General features: G+C 41.9%; 2 protein-coding genes across 7 annotated transcripts in view; one reads left to right on the top strand and one right to left on the bottom strand.

Annotated features, from left to right (window-relative positions):
* Window positions 1-16,892, bottom strand: part of LOC133341828 (synaptotagmin-2-like) — a 389,152-nt gene that overhangs the window by 55,857 nt on the left and 316,403 nt on the right. The window lies entirely within an intron of this gene.
* LOC133341826 (gamma-aminobutyric acid type B receptor subunit 1-like) overlaps window positions 1-16,892 on the top strand; it is an 86,825-nt gene that overhangs the window by 51,657 nt on the left and 18,276 nt on the right. For all 6 annotated transcript variants that reach the window (XM_061550594.1, XM_061550592.1, XM_061550593.1 and 3 more), the window contains 6 exons: window positions 3,038-3,280; window positions 4,069-4,132; window positions 6,558-6,635; window positions 9,827-9,977; window positions 11,526-11,658; window positions 15,927-16,043. In XM_061550594.1, coding sequence (XP_061406578.1) covers window positions 3,038-3,280; window positions 4,069-4,132; window positions 6,558-6,635; window positions 9,827-9,977; window positions 11,526-11,658; window positions 15,927-16,043 — 786 coding nt within the window. The remainder of the gene's footprint in view (window positions 1-3,037; window positions 3,281-4,068; window positions 4,133-6,557; window positions 6,636-9,826; window positions 9,978-11,525; window positions 11,659-15,926; window positions 16,044-16,892) is intronic.

The following is a 16,892-nucleotide window of genomic DNA, read 5'->3' as shown; positions in this document are numbered from 1 at the left end:
TTCGCCAGCGGTGGCTTGAGCGAGAAATTGCAGGGCTGCGCCTTTAGCTTTGACTTTGTACACACCAGGAAGAGGTTGCAAATTATCCAGAGTTATGAAATCGTCTCGTAAATTATGGCCTGTCATTTTGATAGAGACCATACCACTCGAAATTCTACGTGGACCGTGACATTTTTGTCGCAAATTGTGACAAATCAATGAATTGTGGAGCGATGATGAATCATTGCAAGCCTGATCCATTGAGTTCGTATATCATCTAAAAGGGTGGAGCGGTGGTATAGTGGTTAGCACACTACGCTATAAACCACCGACCTGACTTCGATATCTAGCCAGATGAATGCCAGTGATGAGTCATATCACTAACCAGTGCGGTGAAGTATGGTCAAACAACCCCATGACCAATAACGCACGGGCAGGCCTTCATCCACCACTCGATTGACAAAGAGCTCTGAATTATTTATCAGCAAAAAAATGTAACTCTTATCAAAGCGCAAATTAATGTCAATGCTATAATTACTACTTTCCTGCGTGCTATTCTACATTTCATGACATTTATCGCTAACGTGATTCTCACTGTACAGCTCAAAATAAACAATTTGACTTGTTTAGTTGTTTTTATCGATGGACCTAATGCACGGATCACAATGGAAAAGCCGTATGTGTTGATTGCATGCTGCGCCGTGATAATGCATTGCGGCATTGATCATCGTTAATCTTGTCAGTGATGACTTTCCAATCGCTCAGTGCATTGCTTGACAAAACGTTTTAGACTTTGTAATCCTAGGGAAACTTTTTCCAAAGCACCGAATCGTGTACAGTTCCAAGTGCGTATTGATCACACTCACAACTTTAACCAAACCGCATGACTCAACCTGGTATTAGGAGGCCTTCATCCTGTCTTGAACTCGTTAAGCCTCTAAACTATTTTTTTTTTCAAATTATGCATTGCTGACGTGGAGTAGTGAGCATAACAGTTAGCGCAATGCACTATGGATCCACTGATCTGAATTACTGGCCATGGTGAACATAAGTGCTGGGTGTTATGTGAACTGGTCATGTGAACCAGTCCTGGGCACCACCTCCCCTTCACCAACCCACATTGACCAGCTTGGTGATGCATGGTCAAACAACTCCCATGATCGACACGGCATTGGGAGGGCTTTATTTCACCCTGGTTTTCCTGGAGGAAGTGTCACCTGGACACAATGGGTGTTCAACTGTTATTACAGGAAAACGATTGACTGTATGAATAAAATGCCATATTTGGTTAACAGTGTCAACAAGTTATTCTTGCTGGTTCATGGCGAAGGTGCAGGTTGAATGTATGATTAATTATATACAGAGGAATAGAGGACTTCGTGGAATTTTGTCAGCAGTTGTGATTATTCTAAAATGCCTGTATATGTGACGGTTCATGTAATAATAATAACCGCGAACCAAACCAACGTTGGTAGATGGTAGCATTATAAATCATGTAAGTGAGGCAATGCATCGGGGCACATTTGATGCATACCTTCTCGAGTAGGGCGTGGCTCAAGGGGTGATGTCTAAACTAAACCATGAAACTTTTTTTTTACTACCAGGTAAGGCCTACTGAGCGATGTAACTCTTAAATTTAGATTTAAAGCTTTCGTGACTGCAGGGATTCATCTTCTTGGTTCTTTCGGGAAAGACAGCGTCTGAATTTAGACGCTGTCTTTCCGACAGACCTGTTCTTCACCTGAGAACGGCTGCTTGCGTTGTGGCCGAAACGTCGTGAGAATTATTTAATTTTTATTATTGTATTATTTCCCTTCTACGTGACTTTACCGAAAGAACCAAGAAGATGTAGCTCTTTTTCAGAAACCTGATTGCTTAACAAAGAGGCTTATCATGTGGGCATTTATAGCAGCCAAATACTCGAAACGCCTGTTTCTAAATGTGGAGGGGAAAACCGGTGGACCCGGAGAAAAATACAAGTGACCACTCCAAATATATAGCAGGCGTCAGGGTGGGGGGTTTCGAACCTACGACCTCCTGTATACCAGGTGAGGTAGTTAACATCTCACCACCGTGGCACTCCCTCTTTCAGGATACCTCAGAGATCATGGGTTTAAGTTGGAGGTTGGTCTCCAACATGAATTCAATGCTCGTGGCTTTGAGTATAACGACCTCGGCCACCTATGGCTTGACTTTAAACAAACAAAAAACCTCATGTTTTAGTACCACTTGATTCAGTTCTGCTGAGAGTGATATAACTATAGTAATAGGTTTTGACCCTTTCAAGTGGTACAAAAACTGACACCTTTATACAAGGCATCATGTTTGCAATAACCACAACACAAGCATTTTGACTGCTTGTGTTGTGGTTATTGCAAACATGATCCCTTGTATAAAGGTGTCAGTTTTTGTACCAGTTGAAAGGGTAAAAACCTATTACTATATTTTGCCACTGGTAAAGGAGGTCTCAGTGATATAAATGTTTAATATTAAGCTCCCCCTCGTACCATTTCATTTATTGTAAACGTGATGTAGTTTTATTTGTTGACCTGAGCTACTATTTTCTTATTTTTTTTATTCTACATATCAGTTGGATTTTTTAAAAAGAGCTTTGTTTAGGCCTTTTGTTCCAGAACTGTACCGAATAAATGCTAAGTTGTTGTTGTTGTACCCAGTACTAAGATACGACATAAAATAAATGTTTTCTTCAGCAGATTAAATGGTTATTTCTACAGAGCAGTCGGGACCCCCCCCCCCCCCCCACGAAGTTAACGAGACATTGCGAAAAAATCCTGCGGTGTTTCATTTGGAGACTTGTTCCCCGCTGGGGCGTATCGCTGCACCATCGGGGGGGGCGGGGGGGGATCACAATAAAGAACAATCCATTCCATTCCCGAGTAACCGTTGCTGCAAGAAGAGGGGGGGGGCGAAATGAATAAAGGAGTAAGATTGTTGGACCAAAGCACGGATCTTACGGCAAATACAATTTTAAGAAAGAAAAAAAGCCATTTGTGATCGATTTTGTGGTCGCTTGTTGCCATCTTCACTGGTTTTGCAGACGTCGAATGAGTTCATCGAGCGGCTGAAGGAGCGTCTGCCCAAGAGGCACAACGAGACGGGCGGGATCCAGGAGGCGCCGCTGGCGTACGACGCCATCTGGGCGCTCGCCTTGGCGCTGAATCGCACGGTGCGTGAGCTGGCGAAGACCGGGCTGATGCTCGCGGACTTTAACTACACCAACAAAGCCATCACGGATGAATTCTACAAGGCCCTCAACTCGTCCTCCTTCAGCGGCGTTTCAGTGAGTGCACCCATTTGGCAGCACTAGACACAAGGAATTTTTAGCAAATGTATTCGGGCCCCAAGTAGCTGAAGGGGTCAAGGAATCATGCAACAAAATATGAGGGAACCAAACATCAGCCAGAATTCAAACCCAAGGATGCATAAAAAAATGTTTTTACTATAAAATAGCTTGTTAACTCCTCTAACCTTGTCTCCATTTATCTTGTGTTGACTCCATCTGTCTCCTGTCTAAATATCTCTTCTCATGTTTTACTTGGTCCATTAAGGAATCTGGGTCTGTTACACTTTTTAAATCGCATCGTAAAACTCATCTGTTTTGACTGCAGGCTTTTTTCCGTAACTTAACAAGCTTCATGTGAATCGCTTTGAGGCCTTCCCGCGAATTGCGATGTCGAAAAACGAGTTTATTATCATCATCATCATCTTATGACATCTCAATCTTTTATCTGCATGTCTCTTGTCGTGCTCCATCACTGTCTTATCAATGTTGCTTTTGTCATCTCGCTACGAGTTCACAAGTCGAAAGGTGGAGGGGGTGGCAAAACAAAACATCTTCTTCTTGTGCTTCCAAAGAGCCAAAACCACTGAGTGCATCTGCTCTGCTATGGAGCAACTGCTTCCATGAATGAATCATGGGCAATTATTGACATCAGTTCTGGCTGCCGTCCCTGATTGTCTTGCGGTTTCCCCCGCACCTCGAGAAAAGAATCCCTGAAAACTGTGCGCATGACTCATTTGTAACTTGACTTGTTGACTTGTATGGCGACCGCTGTGTTGTGTTGAAAGGGTCAAGTCGTGTTCGATGCAAGTGGGTCCCGCATGGCGTGGACACTGATAGAGCAACTGCAAGGTAATTCACCTGAGTGCAATAGCCTGCACTGAACTCGAATTCTTCCTCTGAATTTCGCCCATTGATTCGTCCACCCAGTTGTTGAGAACTCAATCTACCAGTCAGACTGACTGTTTCCATCTCACCCATGATGTGTGTGTTCAACGGCCGAACCGCAGGTCTCAACAACCCTCTTTTTAAATCCTTTATATTAAGTTTGCGTGCTTGCTTGCTTGCTTAGGACCGTGCAAATCTTTCGGTCGTTTTTTAACCCACTTCCCGTGATCCAATCGAGCTGACATTTTCCACACAGACTCGTTGTGCCAGACAATTATTGTTCGTGAAAAAAAATTCCCAAAATTTTACACTTTTTAGGCAAAATTTTTTTATTTTACATATATTCAAATAGAACGCATTCATGGCTTTGGCTGAACGTCACAGTGTAAGAGCCCAGAGCGTAACCCCTCCACAGGCCGTGGCGGAGTAGCGCAGTTGGTAGCGCCCTCGCTTCCCATGCCAAAGGTCGCGGGATCGATCCCCGCGTCCTCCACAGGCGAATATATGTTTAAATCCTTTATATTAAGTTCGCCGCCACGCATATAAAGGATTTATAGTGAAAAACTTTGTTTTTACGGGTTTACTTGTTACACCATTGGAACCTCCTTTGGCAGTGGCAAAATATGATAATGGTTTTTTACCTTTTATCTGGCAACAAAACTGACACCTTTTATTTATTCTTTTTTTTAAATGCTTACCCCGAGCTCTCATACTCTGATGGTGGATTGTCTTTGAGTTGTGCGTCTTTTGGCGTCATCTGGTCCAACACCATGTGAGACTAGGCCAATCAATTTCAAGGAGAGTGCATACATTTATCAGAGTTGTGTTTTTTGTTTGCATTTCGACCGCAGGTATTGTGGTCAATGCAAACATGACTCCTTGTAAAAAAAAGGTGTCATTTTTGTTGCCAGATAAAAGGGTAAAAAAACAATTAACCCTCTTTTTGCTTGTTCACCTCGCCACTACTCTACTTTGGAATTTCCTTTCATCCTCTGTTTTGCCAAGTTCTTATAATAACCTTGCTCAGTTTGAATAAAGTCGTCCGTTCTTATGAATTACAACTTGGCCGGATCACTTTGTTGCTGGCCGCTCGATGCTTTGGGTCTTTACTCGGCAACGTCCTTCAGACAACACGGTTTGGATTTAAGTATATCGTGTCTCAGTGTGACCACATCTCAAGATGCTGTACAGAAACAGTGGGCCATGCTTTTTTTGGAGAGCCATTATAGGTCCCCTATGTGAGTCTGTGGGTCTCTATGTGAGTCTGTGAGTCTCTGTGTGAGTCTGTCGGTGTCTGTGCGAGTCAATGCAATACAATCTGGATGTATATGGTTGGCTGTATATGTGACTGTGAATCAAGAAGCAGAAACAGTGAGTCTATTTATTTTGTGGAGACTGTTGTATTTTTGTCAACGAATAATACTGAACAATTCTTTTTGTTTTGTGTGATGCTAAACTTTTACGAAAACCTCCAACTAAAAAGTGGAAAGTGACTCATAATAATGAGGAGAATCATGATGATAATTGTGATGGATATTAGTGCTAATTAACACGAGATGGTAATGAATTACTGGAATCCGCATATTCAATTAATGAAGAGACAATAACATTACATTTTCTGCACACAGCAAATGATTGTAAACACTGTAGTAATTACCATGCCGCATTATGATTGTGTGCCTTTATTAATTAATTCATAATTGAAAACCTGAGTAAATGTTTTTGATTAGATCGCGTTTGTCTTTTATTTTTTCCCGTCTGCCTCAAGCTAATCTGTTTACATTATTAGCACTTCCCATGCCATGTTCTCCATTGCGTCCATACTCGCCTCATCTAGCCACTCTCCTTTCAAGAAATTGCGTAATAATTATTGCATACTTAAACATCTCAAAGTGCAATTCACCCTCTTTACTTCGCATTGTTCATTTTTTGGTTAAATTTAGTCTACATTTATTATGATTTAAAAGATGCTTTGAGAATATTCTATCCACTTAAACTGACTTGATGTAACCGAGGTCCCCCTTGTACAGGAGGCAATGCTTGCCATAGTAATAGGCTTTTACCATTTCAACTGGTACACAAACTGACACCTTTATACAAGGGATCATGTTTGCAATAACCACCACACAAGCAGTCAAAATGTAAACAAAAATAAACAACTCTGATATTGATAATGATATGCACTGTCCTTGAAGTTGATTGGTCCACACCCAAGACAGCTTTTCTTAGAGCCTAGTCTCCATTGCTGTTGAGCTTGCCATCTTGTCAATGGGTTTCATCCACCTCCTGAATGGATAAACCATTTACCCATCTCCTGGTTGCATATATGATTACTGACTCATGAGTAAACAAAAACAAATGACACGTTGTTGTGCCTGTGTTCCTGCAGATGGGAAGTATGTGAAGATTGGCTACTATGATAGTTCAAGTAACAATATCAGCTGGTTCAACGCAGAAAAGTGGATCGGTAAGGAGAATTAATTTCAGTGCTGGTCACACGGACATCTTTGTTTGGTTGTCCTCTTTCTCTCACACCTCCGATTAACACGGTTGGCTACGTACGGTGCGAAATAACTTCAACCTACATACATTCTTTCCATGGCAACATGTTCATTTGTTAAATCCTTTATATTAAGTTCACTTGCTTGCGCGCTTACGACCGTGCAAATCTTTCGGTCGTTTTTTAACCCACTTCCCGTGATCCAATCGAGCTGATATTTTGCACACAGACTCGTTGTGCGTGACAATTTATTTTCGTGAAAATTTTTTTCCAAAATTTTCTACTTTTTAGGAAAAAAAAATATTTAATTTAATTTAAAATACCAATGTGATAAAAATGAAACTCTTACTCAAGAAAAACAGAAATGAATAATAAAATAAAACCGATGCCACGCATATAAAGGATTTATAGTGAAAAACTTTGCTTTTACGGGTTAATTTTTTTGCCGTTTGGATTCACCAAGAAAAGTTGCTTTTTTACTTAGATTAGTTGCTTATTGTTCCAACCCTTTTGTCAGTTAGATGTAGGACGAATGCCTGCTGAGTCAGTAATGGGGATTATTTGACCATACTTCACCATGCCAGTCAATGCGGCTTGGTGAGGGGGCGGTGGGTTGGGGAAGTGGTGGGGGGGGGGGTACGACTGCAGCCGGGAATGGAATCGAACTCAGGTCGCCGAGTTCATCGTGCATCGCTCTAATAGCTGCGGTACCACTCACTCACTCCTCTTTAACAAACCGCATCCGCACAAGCCATGGCAGACGCGGATACCTGATGCACAAATGGACAATTAAAAACTCCGGCACGCGACTGTGGTCATCTGGAACAGACCTTACAAGACGTAATAACGCGATTCCCGATCCACAAATACGAAGCAGACATCGCAGCGATACACTCCGCTGCTCCTGCCGCAGTTGCCCGGCTTGACCACCTGAATGTGACATTGTAGTTGTTGCTTTATCTTTATGAGCCATACGGAAGAAGAAGAACAACAACAACAACTTCGAATGCATTTTTAAATACGTTTATAATTATAAAAGTCATGTTACCATCTCACAAGTTCTATGTGACAATTTAACATTGCATTCTACATTGTATATCGTATCATGATGTATCTTTTTTTCCCACTAGTAAATATAAAACCACCCTACAAAAAAATCGCATCTTCACAGATGTTTAAAGCTAAGCAGGTTGTGGAGCCTGGTTAGTGCTATGGTGGGTGGCCACAAGGGCTTGGCGCATGTTGTGGGCGGCGGAGTGAACACGACACGACAGAGATTTGAATTCCACCCTCCTCATCTGCGCGGCCTTTCTTTGGTTGCTCCAGTTTCCTCACCACAATGGCAAACAACCATTCATGGAATTGGTCCAACATCCTAATATAGGCACCCTAATGGAAAAAAAAAACATCTTGAGACGTGAAGCTCTTAGCTGGGGTGAACAATTGACATTATTGTATTGACGGAGAGCTGTCCTACTGCTGCTGTGCCTGCTGCTGCTGCCAAAGTACATTCTGTTGTACAATAAATGTTTACACTAAGGGGGCTGTTCACACAACACATGAGTTATTGATTACCTAATCAATAGATGGTGTAGCATGTGACTATACATTACACCTGGCTCTAGCACACCAGACCCAGAGAAAATGTTACCCCCTCTGGTGTTAGGATGGGTTTCGAAGGATTGGAAGGATGCCATGGTGGGGTCAGCATTTGTAAAACGGGGAACCGCGCTGAGTGCAACAACTGCCGGGGTATCTCCCTCCTGAAGAATGATTCAACATCGCCTTTGCAGACAAGCTGAGGAGAAGCTTGCGAAGCCCCTGTGTGGTTTCCGACTTAGGCGGTCCTGCATGGACGCCATTTTCTTTGTCCGTATGCTACAACAGAGGTGTAAATTATTTCAATAGGACATCCCTGCTTTATTTACCTGGTCAAGGCCCATGATACCACCAATAGGCCAAGGATCTGGATTATTTCTTCGTGCTTTTGGAGTCTCAGGCTATCTGCTCACATTAATCAAGGACCTTCGTGATGGCGAGAAGGCCTGGGTAAAGTTGCGTGGCCAAGTGTTGGAGCAATTTTCTGTTCACCTTTAGGTGCGACAGGGATGTACTCTGGTCCCAACACTATTTTACATCGTCTTTGGCCACGGAGTTCGAGAAGCTTTCCATGGATGTGTCAGTGGAATTGCCATCTGGTATAGACACAAGGGGAGGCTGATTGATTCCTGGGTGCAGTCAAGGATTGGCTACCTATTGGTCAGCTAATTTATATTTATGTGGATGATATGATGATTGCTGCCCAGTCTGAGGAGTTGGAGATAAACTTAAAAACGAAACTATTTTTTATTTTACCAAGTAAGGCCCACTAAGATATATAGCTCTTTTTTTAGAAGTGACCTGGCCACATTAGAGCTGAACCATGTGGCTTGTCATATGGAAATGTATAGCTGACAATAGTGCTGAACCTGGAGCATGCTACTCAGAAATGGGGCCTTACTATCAGCCTCACACAAACAAAGCACCTGCCTGGGAATTTGATGTCATTAAATGCTCCCCTCCCTCAGTGTTTTTATATTGTTCTTCTCAAACAATATGGAGAAGCAAGCAAATCACCTACAAGACCAAACTGCACATCTTAAGATCATGCATGTTCGGTGCAGCTTTGTATGCCTGCGAGACTTGGACATTGAAAAAGACTGACTGAGAGAAGATATTGGCATTCGAAATATATTTCTATAGAAGGATACTGCATCTAAACTTGACCCAAAGAGTCACCAACGTAGAAGTCAGAAAAAGGTTGCGCATAGAAGACGACCTAATGATGCAGGCAGTGATGAGAAGGAAACTGGCACTATTTGGACAAATATGCAGGATGGACAACAGGATAATTAAAAGTGGGTTGTTTGGAGGAAAAATTTAAGGAACCGGAAGGAGAGGAAGACCCTACCAGAGAATGACTTGACGAAGACATCATAAGGCATTGGTGTCAGAAAGATGCGCACCACTTGAGCACATTGGCGCGAGACAGAGGAAAGCGGAAACGAATGACAAAATGTGCAGTGGACACCTACTTCGGGCTCTCTACCCCTGGATCGTGATGATGATTGTTCTTCTCGAGCATGCGCTGGGATTTGACGTTTGTTCTCTCTCCCAAGGTGGATCACCACCTCCCGACCGCACCAAAGTGGTGGAGCAGTTTCGCTATCTCTCCCAGGGTCTCTACATCTCGGTCTGTGTCCTGGCCACCGTCGGCATCATCCTGGGCCTTCTCTGCCTCAGCTTTAATGTTTACAATCGCCAAATCAGGTGTGAAATCCTTCAGGGTGTGCGTCTCCCTTTTGTGTGAGTGAAAACCATGATGTGCACCTCTCAATCCGTCAAATCCAGGCCATGCATCACGTGAACACAAGGTTGGATGTTTTTCTGCCTTTGTCGCAATATGTTTTCCAGTGTAGTTTTAATTAACTTGACATTAACAGTGTAAAGTAGAACCCCTCTTAACGACGGCAATTGGTTCCACGAAACCGGCCGTTAAGCGATTTGGTCATTAAGTAAGTATAGGAAGAAATATTAAAGGCTTATTCATTCCGATAGCATCGAAAGTTACCCTTTTCACCCAAAAAACATACTTTATAACATTTAAACAATGGATATTAATCCATAAAGATACTAACAACATTATAACACATTAAAAGAAACATGGTTAATCAATGCTTTAATTAATATTTACCAACAACAGCCCATCGTAAACAGGGGAATGGTCGGTAAGCGAACACATTGGGCTCTGGAGCCTCGTCGTTAAGCGATTAGTCATTAACAGGGGTGGTCGTTAAGAGGGGTTCTACTGTATGTCAAAAGTGAAATTATATTTTAAAAACTAAATTTTCTCTTCGCATTTTTGGTCCAGCTTTACAGTACAACGTTATAAAAGTTGGATTTTATAGAGCTTCCGAATGCAACGGCATCTCCAGACGCAGTGCAAAACAGTGGGATGTACGACACAGGGTTAAAACAATACATGTACAATTATGTTCATGTAGTTATAAGTACAGAAAGTAGCCTGCAATGGCTTAAGCCATTGGAAGCCTTGCATTTTAACGGTGAATGCCCGGTCGCGTTGCATAACAGCTTAAGAACTTTTTTCTTTATTCATGTAGCAGAAGATGCCAATGGATTAGTCGTTCCCAGCCTGTGGTCCACTAATCGCTGATGGTTTACACAGCTCTGGGAAGTGGCCAAGTGAATCGTTTTATGGCTGTTTACCATTGTATAGTGCTTTTAGAGTACAGTAGTAATTTTTAAAAAAAACCTGTTATTGATGTAACGTAGTCTGCAATACTTTCTTGAGGATTGGCAGTGACCAGCAGCTCCAGAAAAATTGAGAACCACTGCAATAGAGGTTACTGAAACTTTGCCTATAAATTAAAGGTTCTCAATTGGAAAATGGTAAAAAAAAAATAAGTTTTCCCAAAATGTAGCTGTCTTTTTGGCATCATTGGTGCTCGATATTGAAAAGGAGACATGGAAACACAAATTGGATGGTTTCTCAAGAGATGTGCTATTGGCTTATTAAAGTCCATAAAAGGCAGGATGCAGACTCAATGCCTCCCTCCGGAGGATGGGATTCACCCGTTGAGGATACGTTCAATCAACGTCTGTGTGTGCACTCCATCCGCTCACCGTCTCTCTCTCCTCAATTATCGACTCAACTGGCTGCATGACATAACTGCACTTCTACTGCAAGCACTACTACATTGTAATTGAACTCCATGATCTCATCGTGTGATGTCATCCCACTGTCTTTACCAAAAAGCCATAACGGCGTTATTCACCCCCTCACTTTCTTGACATCAGGTATGTGCAGAACTCGAAGCCGGGTCTCAACAACATGACGGTCGTGGGCTGTGTCCTGGCCCTCTCAGCAGTCTTCCCTCTGGGTCTGGACGGCCTCCACATTTCGATGGCCACTTTCCCCTTTGTGTGCCAGGTGCGTCAATGAATGCCCCCCATTTCACATTCCGCACGTTTTGCTCAAGCAGTTGATAGGCTTTTTGGTCTTTGTTTGGCCACGAAAGCGATTGCCATCCCCAGTGGCGGCTCCTGCAAAATCTCTCAGGGGGGGAAAATGTCTGGATGATTGATAAGAATAAGGTCCACCCATGCAATGGATAAATTAACAGCTTAAGCATGTAAAGGCAACTTCACTTCTTTAATATTAATGAAAAATAAAGTGACTCTTACAATACATCTTGTTTGTTTCTATACTCACTATTAATACAATCCACTCAAGTTTATTTTATTAAAGATTCCACTAGGTGGCGACAAATTATATTGTTGGATGAAACGTGCTTACGTATGATGACGTAAGCACGTTAGGGCGAGCCCTCCCGGAAGCCATAGAGAATGCATTGCAGCGCCCCCCGGTCGAAAAAAAACATCTTTCAATGTAAGTCTATGGGGCCACTCGGGGCGATTCTCAGCCGGAGTGAAATCGCCCAAAAAGAGGCGGTACTCCACAGAACGTGTCATGACGCTGATTGGACTATATCCAGAGGCTGACAGTGACGGCTAGCGTGACTCTGTGGTTCAATGACATTGGTGGTGCGTCGCCCAATCGCCCTAATGAAGAAACCGCCCCTGGCCATCCCTCACAGTTCTGCAGCGTATGTATGTTGAACTTCTTTTGCACCGTACATAGCCAACCCTGCTAATCGGAGGGGCAGAGAAAGGACAACAAACTAAACACTAAAAGCTGTTGATTTCATCGCTCCGTAGCTTTCCATCCCTCGAAGGCCACTCCATAATTTTAGACGATCGGCCATCGTTACTTTTTGTGGCATGTCCCACTCAAGACCACTTAATTTTCCCAACAGTTTTGAATCATTGCCTGCCATCTGCTATGACATACGGTTCAGAAACATGGTCATAAACGAGCAGACACAAAATTGAAAAGCTAAAAAGGAGCAGAATGAATAATTCCAAGCAAACAGAAAATGTTTGCTTGGAATTACATTCAGAGGCAAAAAAAGGAACGCATGGATTACAGAATGTAAGCAGTTTATAGACAATCCATATTACCATGAGCCATGGTTGCAGCTCATGCCTGTAATCCTGTACTGTGGAGGCAAGTGTTGGTGGAGCACACAAATGTTGTGAAACTCCCTGTGGGTGTCGATGTACCATACCCTGGCTCGCCAGGAGAAGGCAGTACAGCAAGTGGACTTATCACCATCTGTTCCCATCTATATGGGGATACAGTTTTGCTCCCTCGCACGTGTGGGTCTTCTCCGGGTGCTCCGATTCCCTCCCACACGTATAAACATGTCATTATTAATTGGCTGAACACATGAAATTTAATTAAAAACCAATGCAGGACTGAAAAATTATCCTCTGAGTCAGTGTGGCTTTGCTGGATATATAAGTAAGCAATGATGATAGAATAGGTGCCAGTTTGTTTCTACATTTTAGATTAATAACATTAACATTCATCCATTTTCAAGAGGCAATGTTGACTTTGAACAATGCAGTGGCAGTTTGTGTAATGATTTGAGATTAGATCAAATGTTCACAGGAGAACAAATTAAGGCTTATCCATTAATAATGCGATGGAACCAAGTGCAAAGAAGAACCAAATTAAAATCCATTCCATTTACATAACTGGGCAGCTATCGTGGTATAACGGTGAGCATACTCGACTTGCAATCCAGAAGTTGCCGGCTTGATCCCGTCTTCCAGCTGAGAGGTTAAGACAAAGGTGCAAGTTCCTCAAATTCAAATGCCTCTGTGTGGTGGGGTAAATCGTGGGTAGGCCCACCTCTTCTAACAAGTCTCGTCAAAATCTAAGAGGCCAAATACCCTTGAGAGTTCGCTGACATGGTGACCCTTCTGCAAGCAGTGGTGTAAGCAAGAAATTACAGGTTCTAGATTTGAAGCTTTCGTGACTGCAAGGATTCATACTCTTAGTTTTTCGTTGAAGTCACGTAGATAAAAAATGAAATTAAAATTAATAAAAATAAAATAATAAAAATCACGACGTTTCGGAGGCAACACAAGTCTCCGTCATCTGGCTGTGACGGTCCCACCTGATGACGGAGACTTGTGTTGCCTCCGAAACGTCGTGATTTTTATTATTTTATTTTTATTCATTTTAATTTAATTTTTTACCTACATGACTTTACCGAAAAAACTAAGAGTAAGAAATTACAGGTCTGCGCCGTTACCTTTGGTTTTTGCCAACTCAGCGACTGTTGTAGAATGTGGAGGTGTTGCATAAATAATTTAGATGGAATTAAGGAAATTCTAAATCTGGCTATTTAATTCTGTGAAGTGAAATTTATTTGAATGAAAGAATGCCCCAAGGCAGCATGCCCTATCGTACCACTCTGGGTTACAAACGGTCAATCAAGTTGCTGATTTATTTTTCTTAGTAATGTCTCATTCCATTGTATCTAATTAATCACTTTAGCTCTATGCTACATTCATATTCGGTGCGGGCACTGAATTTCGATTACATCTTGTTCCAGCGCCACCAATCACCAGATCCCAGTTACAGAATGAGATGTGTTATTTAGCGGACTCTCTCACCTGCTTTAAATAAATGATGCCCAAAAATAGATAAATCAATAATTCACTGGCCTTACATCCCAACAGTTGCATAGATTTCTTATGTCCATTACTTACACATTTCCCCACAAAGTTAGAGCATATATTTTAAGGGCCTTGTATGCAGAGAGGAGAGAGATATACGCATCAATCTTCCAAGCAGATAGCTAAATTAGTATTGTTATTCACTATTGAAATTAAAGTGTTCCCATGAAATTTGGCCTTAGGTGTCTTTGCAATCTGCTCCATGCTCAATAAAAATTGTTGAAATATTTTAGCTCTCAAAGAGCATTTATTTGTGCGCATGTTCCCAAACAGAATTTTGTCGATTGTTTGACCGTGTTTATGTTTAATTGGGCAGCAGGGTGATGCAGTGCCAACAATTGTGCCTCACAGCAAGAAGAGCCTGGGTTCAATTCCAGACTCGGGTCCTCTTCTGTGTGGAGTTATGTTGCCTGACCCCCTGTGTTCGGCATGGGTTTTCTCCGGGTTCTCCAATTTCCTGCCATAGCTGCCAGAACATACTTTCGTAACTGGTGTTGGCCAAACATCCCGTTCGTGAAAAAAAAAATGACCTACAAATTACTACATCGGGGATAACACCGAACAACATCGCCCGCTAGTGTATGTTTCTTTGTTGAACTTCTTTCGCACCGTACGTAGCCAACCGTGCTAATCGGAGGTGCGGGAAAAACTTGGCAGGACCCTCCGCAAGGAGTCTCAACAGTATCGAGACTCCTTGAGGCTTTCCTGGATACACAAGCAAAATAATAACAATGATAATTTTTTTTTAGATAGATCGTTTATTGTCATTGTCACCAGTACAACGAAATTTAAAATGCTCACCAGTCAGGGCATCATTCATTAATTTAAATTAAATAAAACAAGAAAATAAAAATAAAATTAAATGAAAGATAATCAATTTATACTAGATATAAAAACAGCCCAAGTATACCCACATACCCACATAAGGTTACATTTTGTCATTGCACATCTCTATTTCACAATCAATTGTAAACACTATTACTTAATAATTAATTAGCATTATTGAGTGTGGTGATCGCTGTAGGATAAAAGCTCTGTTTGAATCTGTTTGTCCTTGTTTTGACTGATCTGAATCGTCTGCCTGATGGCAACAGCTCAAACAGTGAGTGTCCAGGGTGAGAAGAGTCCTTTATAATGTTCTGTGCTTTTTTGATGCAACGTGAACTGTGTAGTTCTTCCAGTGTGTGGAGATGGCAGCCGGCGATCTTTTGGGCTGTGTTGATGACCCTCTGGAGCGCTTTCCGCAATGTTGCATACTTACTCTAAAAGTGAAATTGCATTGAGACTTCATATTTTTTTTATTTAAAGCTTTCATGACTGCAGGGATTCATATTCTTGGTTCTTTTGGTAAAGTCACGTAGAAGGGAAATAATACAATTTTGCTGTGGATTTCACACCTGATGACGATTGCTTGTGTTGCAGTCGAAACGTCGTGAGAATTTTTATTGTTTTATATTTATATTATTTTATTATTTCCCTTCTACGTGACTTTACCGTAAGAACCAATAATACTTAATATTTTGTTTCCTATTGTGCACACATCTGGCGGTGTGGCTGTTATGATACTGTGTGTGTGTGTACCCGTCTGCTGCTACGTCTCTTTCCCAGTTACGGGTCTGGCTCATCAGTATGGGATTCAGCTTAGCGTACAGCAGCATGTTCACCAAGATATGGTGGGTGCACACCGCATCCATAAAGAAATCCGAAACCAAAGAAAAAACCAAGGTGAGAACTACAAGCAGAACTCCTCTTATCCACCATCCCATAATCCACGCCCCCTAGCATCCGTGGGAGCTGATGGATCCATGAAAACTCCTATTTCTCGCACCTCGATTCTTACTATTATCTGCGATTACCCATGCTTTATCCCCCCATCCTGCTTTGTGGAACAGCTCAATATAAGCTGCAATTTATGTATGGATAAGTCAAGTTTGTTTGAACAAATACTGTATTCCTAATATCCGCATGGGGTTTGTTTTTTAAATCCTTTATATTAAGTTCACTTGCTTGCTTGCTTGTGCGCTTACGACCGTGTAAATCTTTCGGTCGTTTTTTAACCCACTTCCCGTGATCCAATCGAGCTGACATTTTGCACACAGACTCCTTGTGCGTGACAATTGATTTTCGTGAAAAAATGTTTCCATAACTTTACACTTTTTAGGGAAAAAAGAAATTATATTTAATTACCAATTGCTTAATGGTGGCAGACAATCATCTGACCCATAGGTGGCAGCCATCTCAAGCCAGAGGACGAGAGGACTCTAGCCGCCACGCATATAAAGGATTTATCGTGAAAAACTTTGTTTTTACGGGTAAATTTTTTTTGTAGGATAAGCATTGGGGAAGATAGGATCTGCTATGTTTGTCCAACCACATCACCGACAATCAGAGGAGTTCTCTATTTGAATGGTTCCAGTCAATGGTGTGTTCGCTGCCATCACAACCATGTTTTGATTAAACAATCTTGATTACGAGTACAGCAGTGTTTGCATCAACATCATTAACACTATGCACCTTCATTGTGGATGGAACAATACATCGATTTGTATTGATTCTTAAACTCAAGATACACGA

This window comes from Lethenteron reissneri, chromosome 12 (genome assembly GCF_015708825.2).
Source record: "Lethenteron reissneri isolate LAM-NWPU_2019-01 chromosome 12, ASM1570882v1, whole genome shotgun sequence".
Taxonomy (NCBI): domain Eukaryota; kingdom Metazoa; phylum Chordata; class Hyperoartia; order Petromyzontiformes; family Petromyzontidae; genus Lethenteron; species Lethenteron reissneri.
The sequence above is the reverse complement of the archived record's forward strand: the minus strand, read 5'-3'. Positions and strand labels throughout refer to the sequence as shown.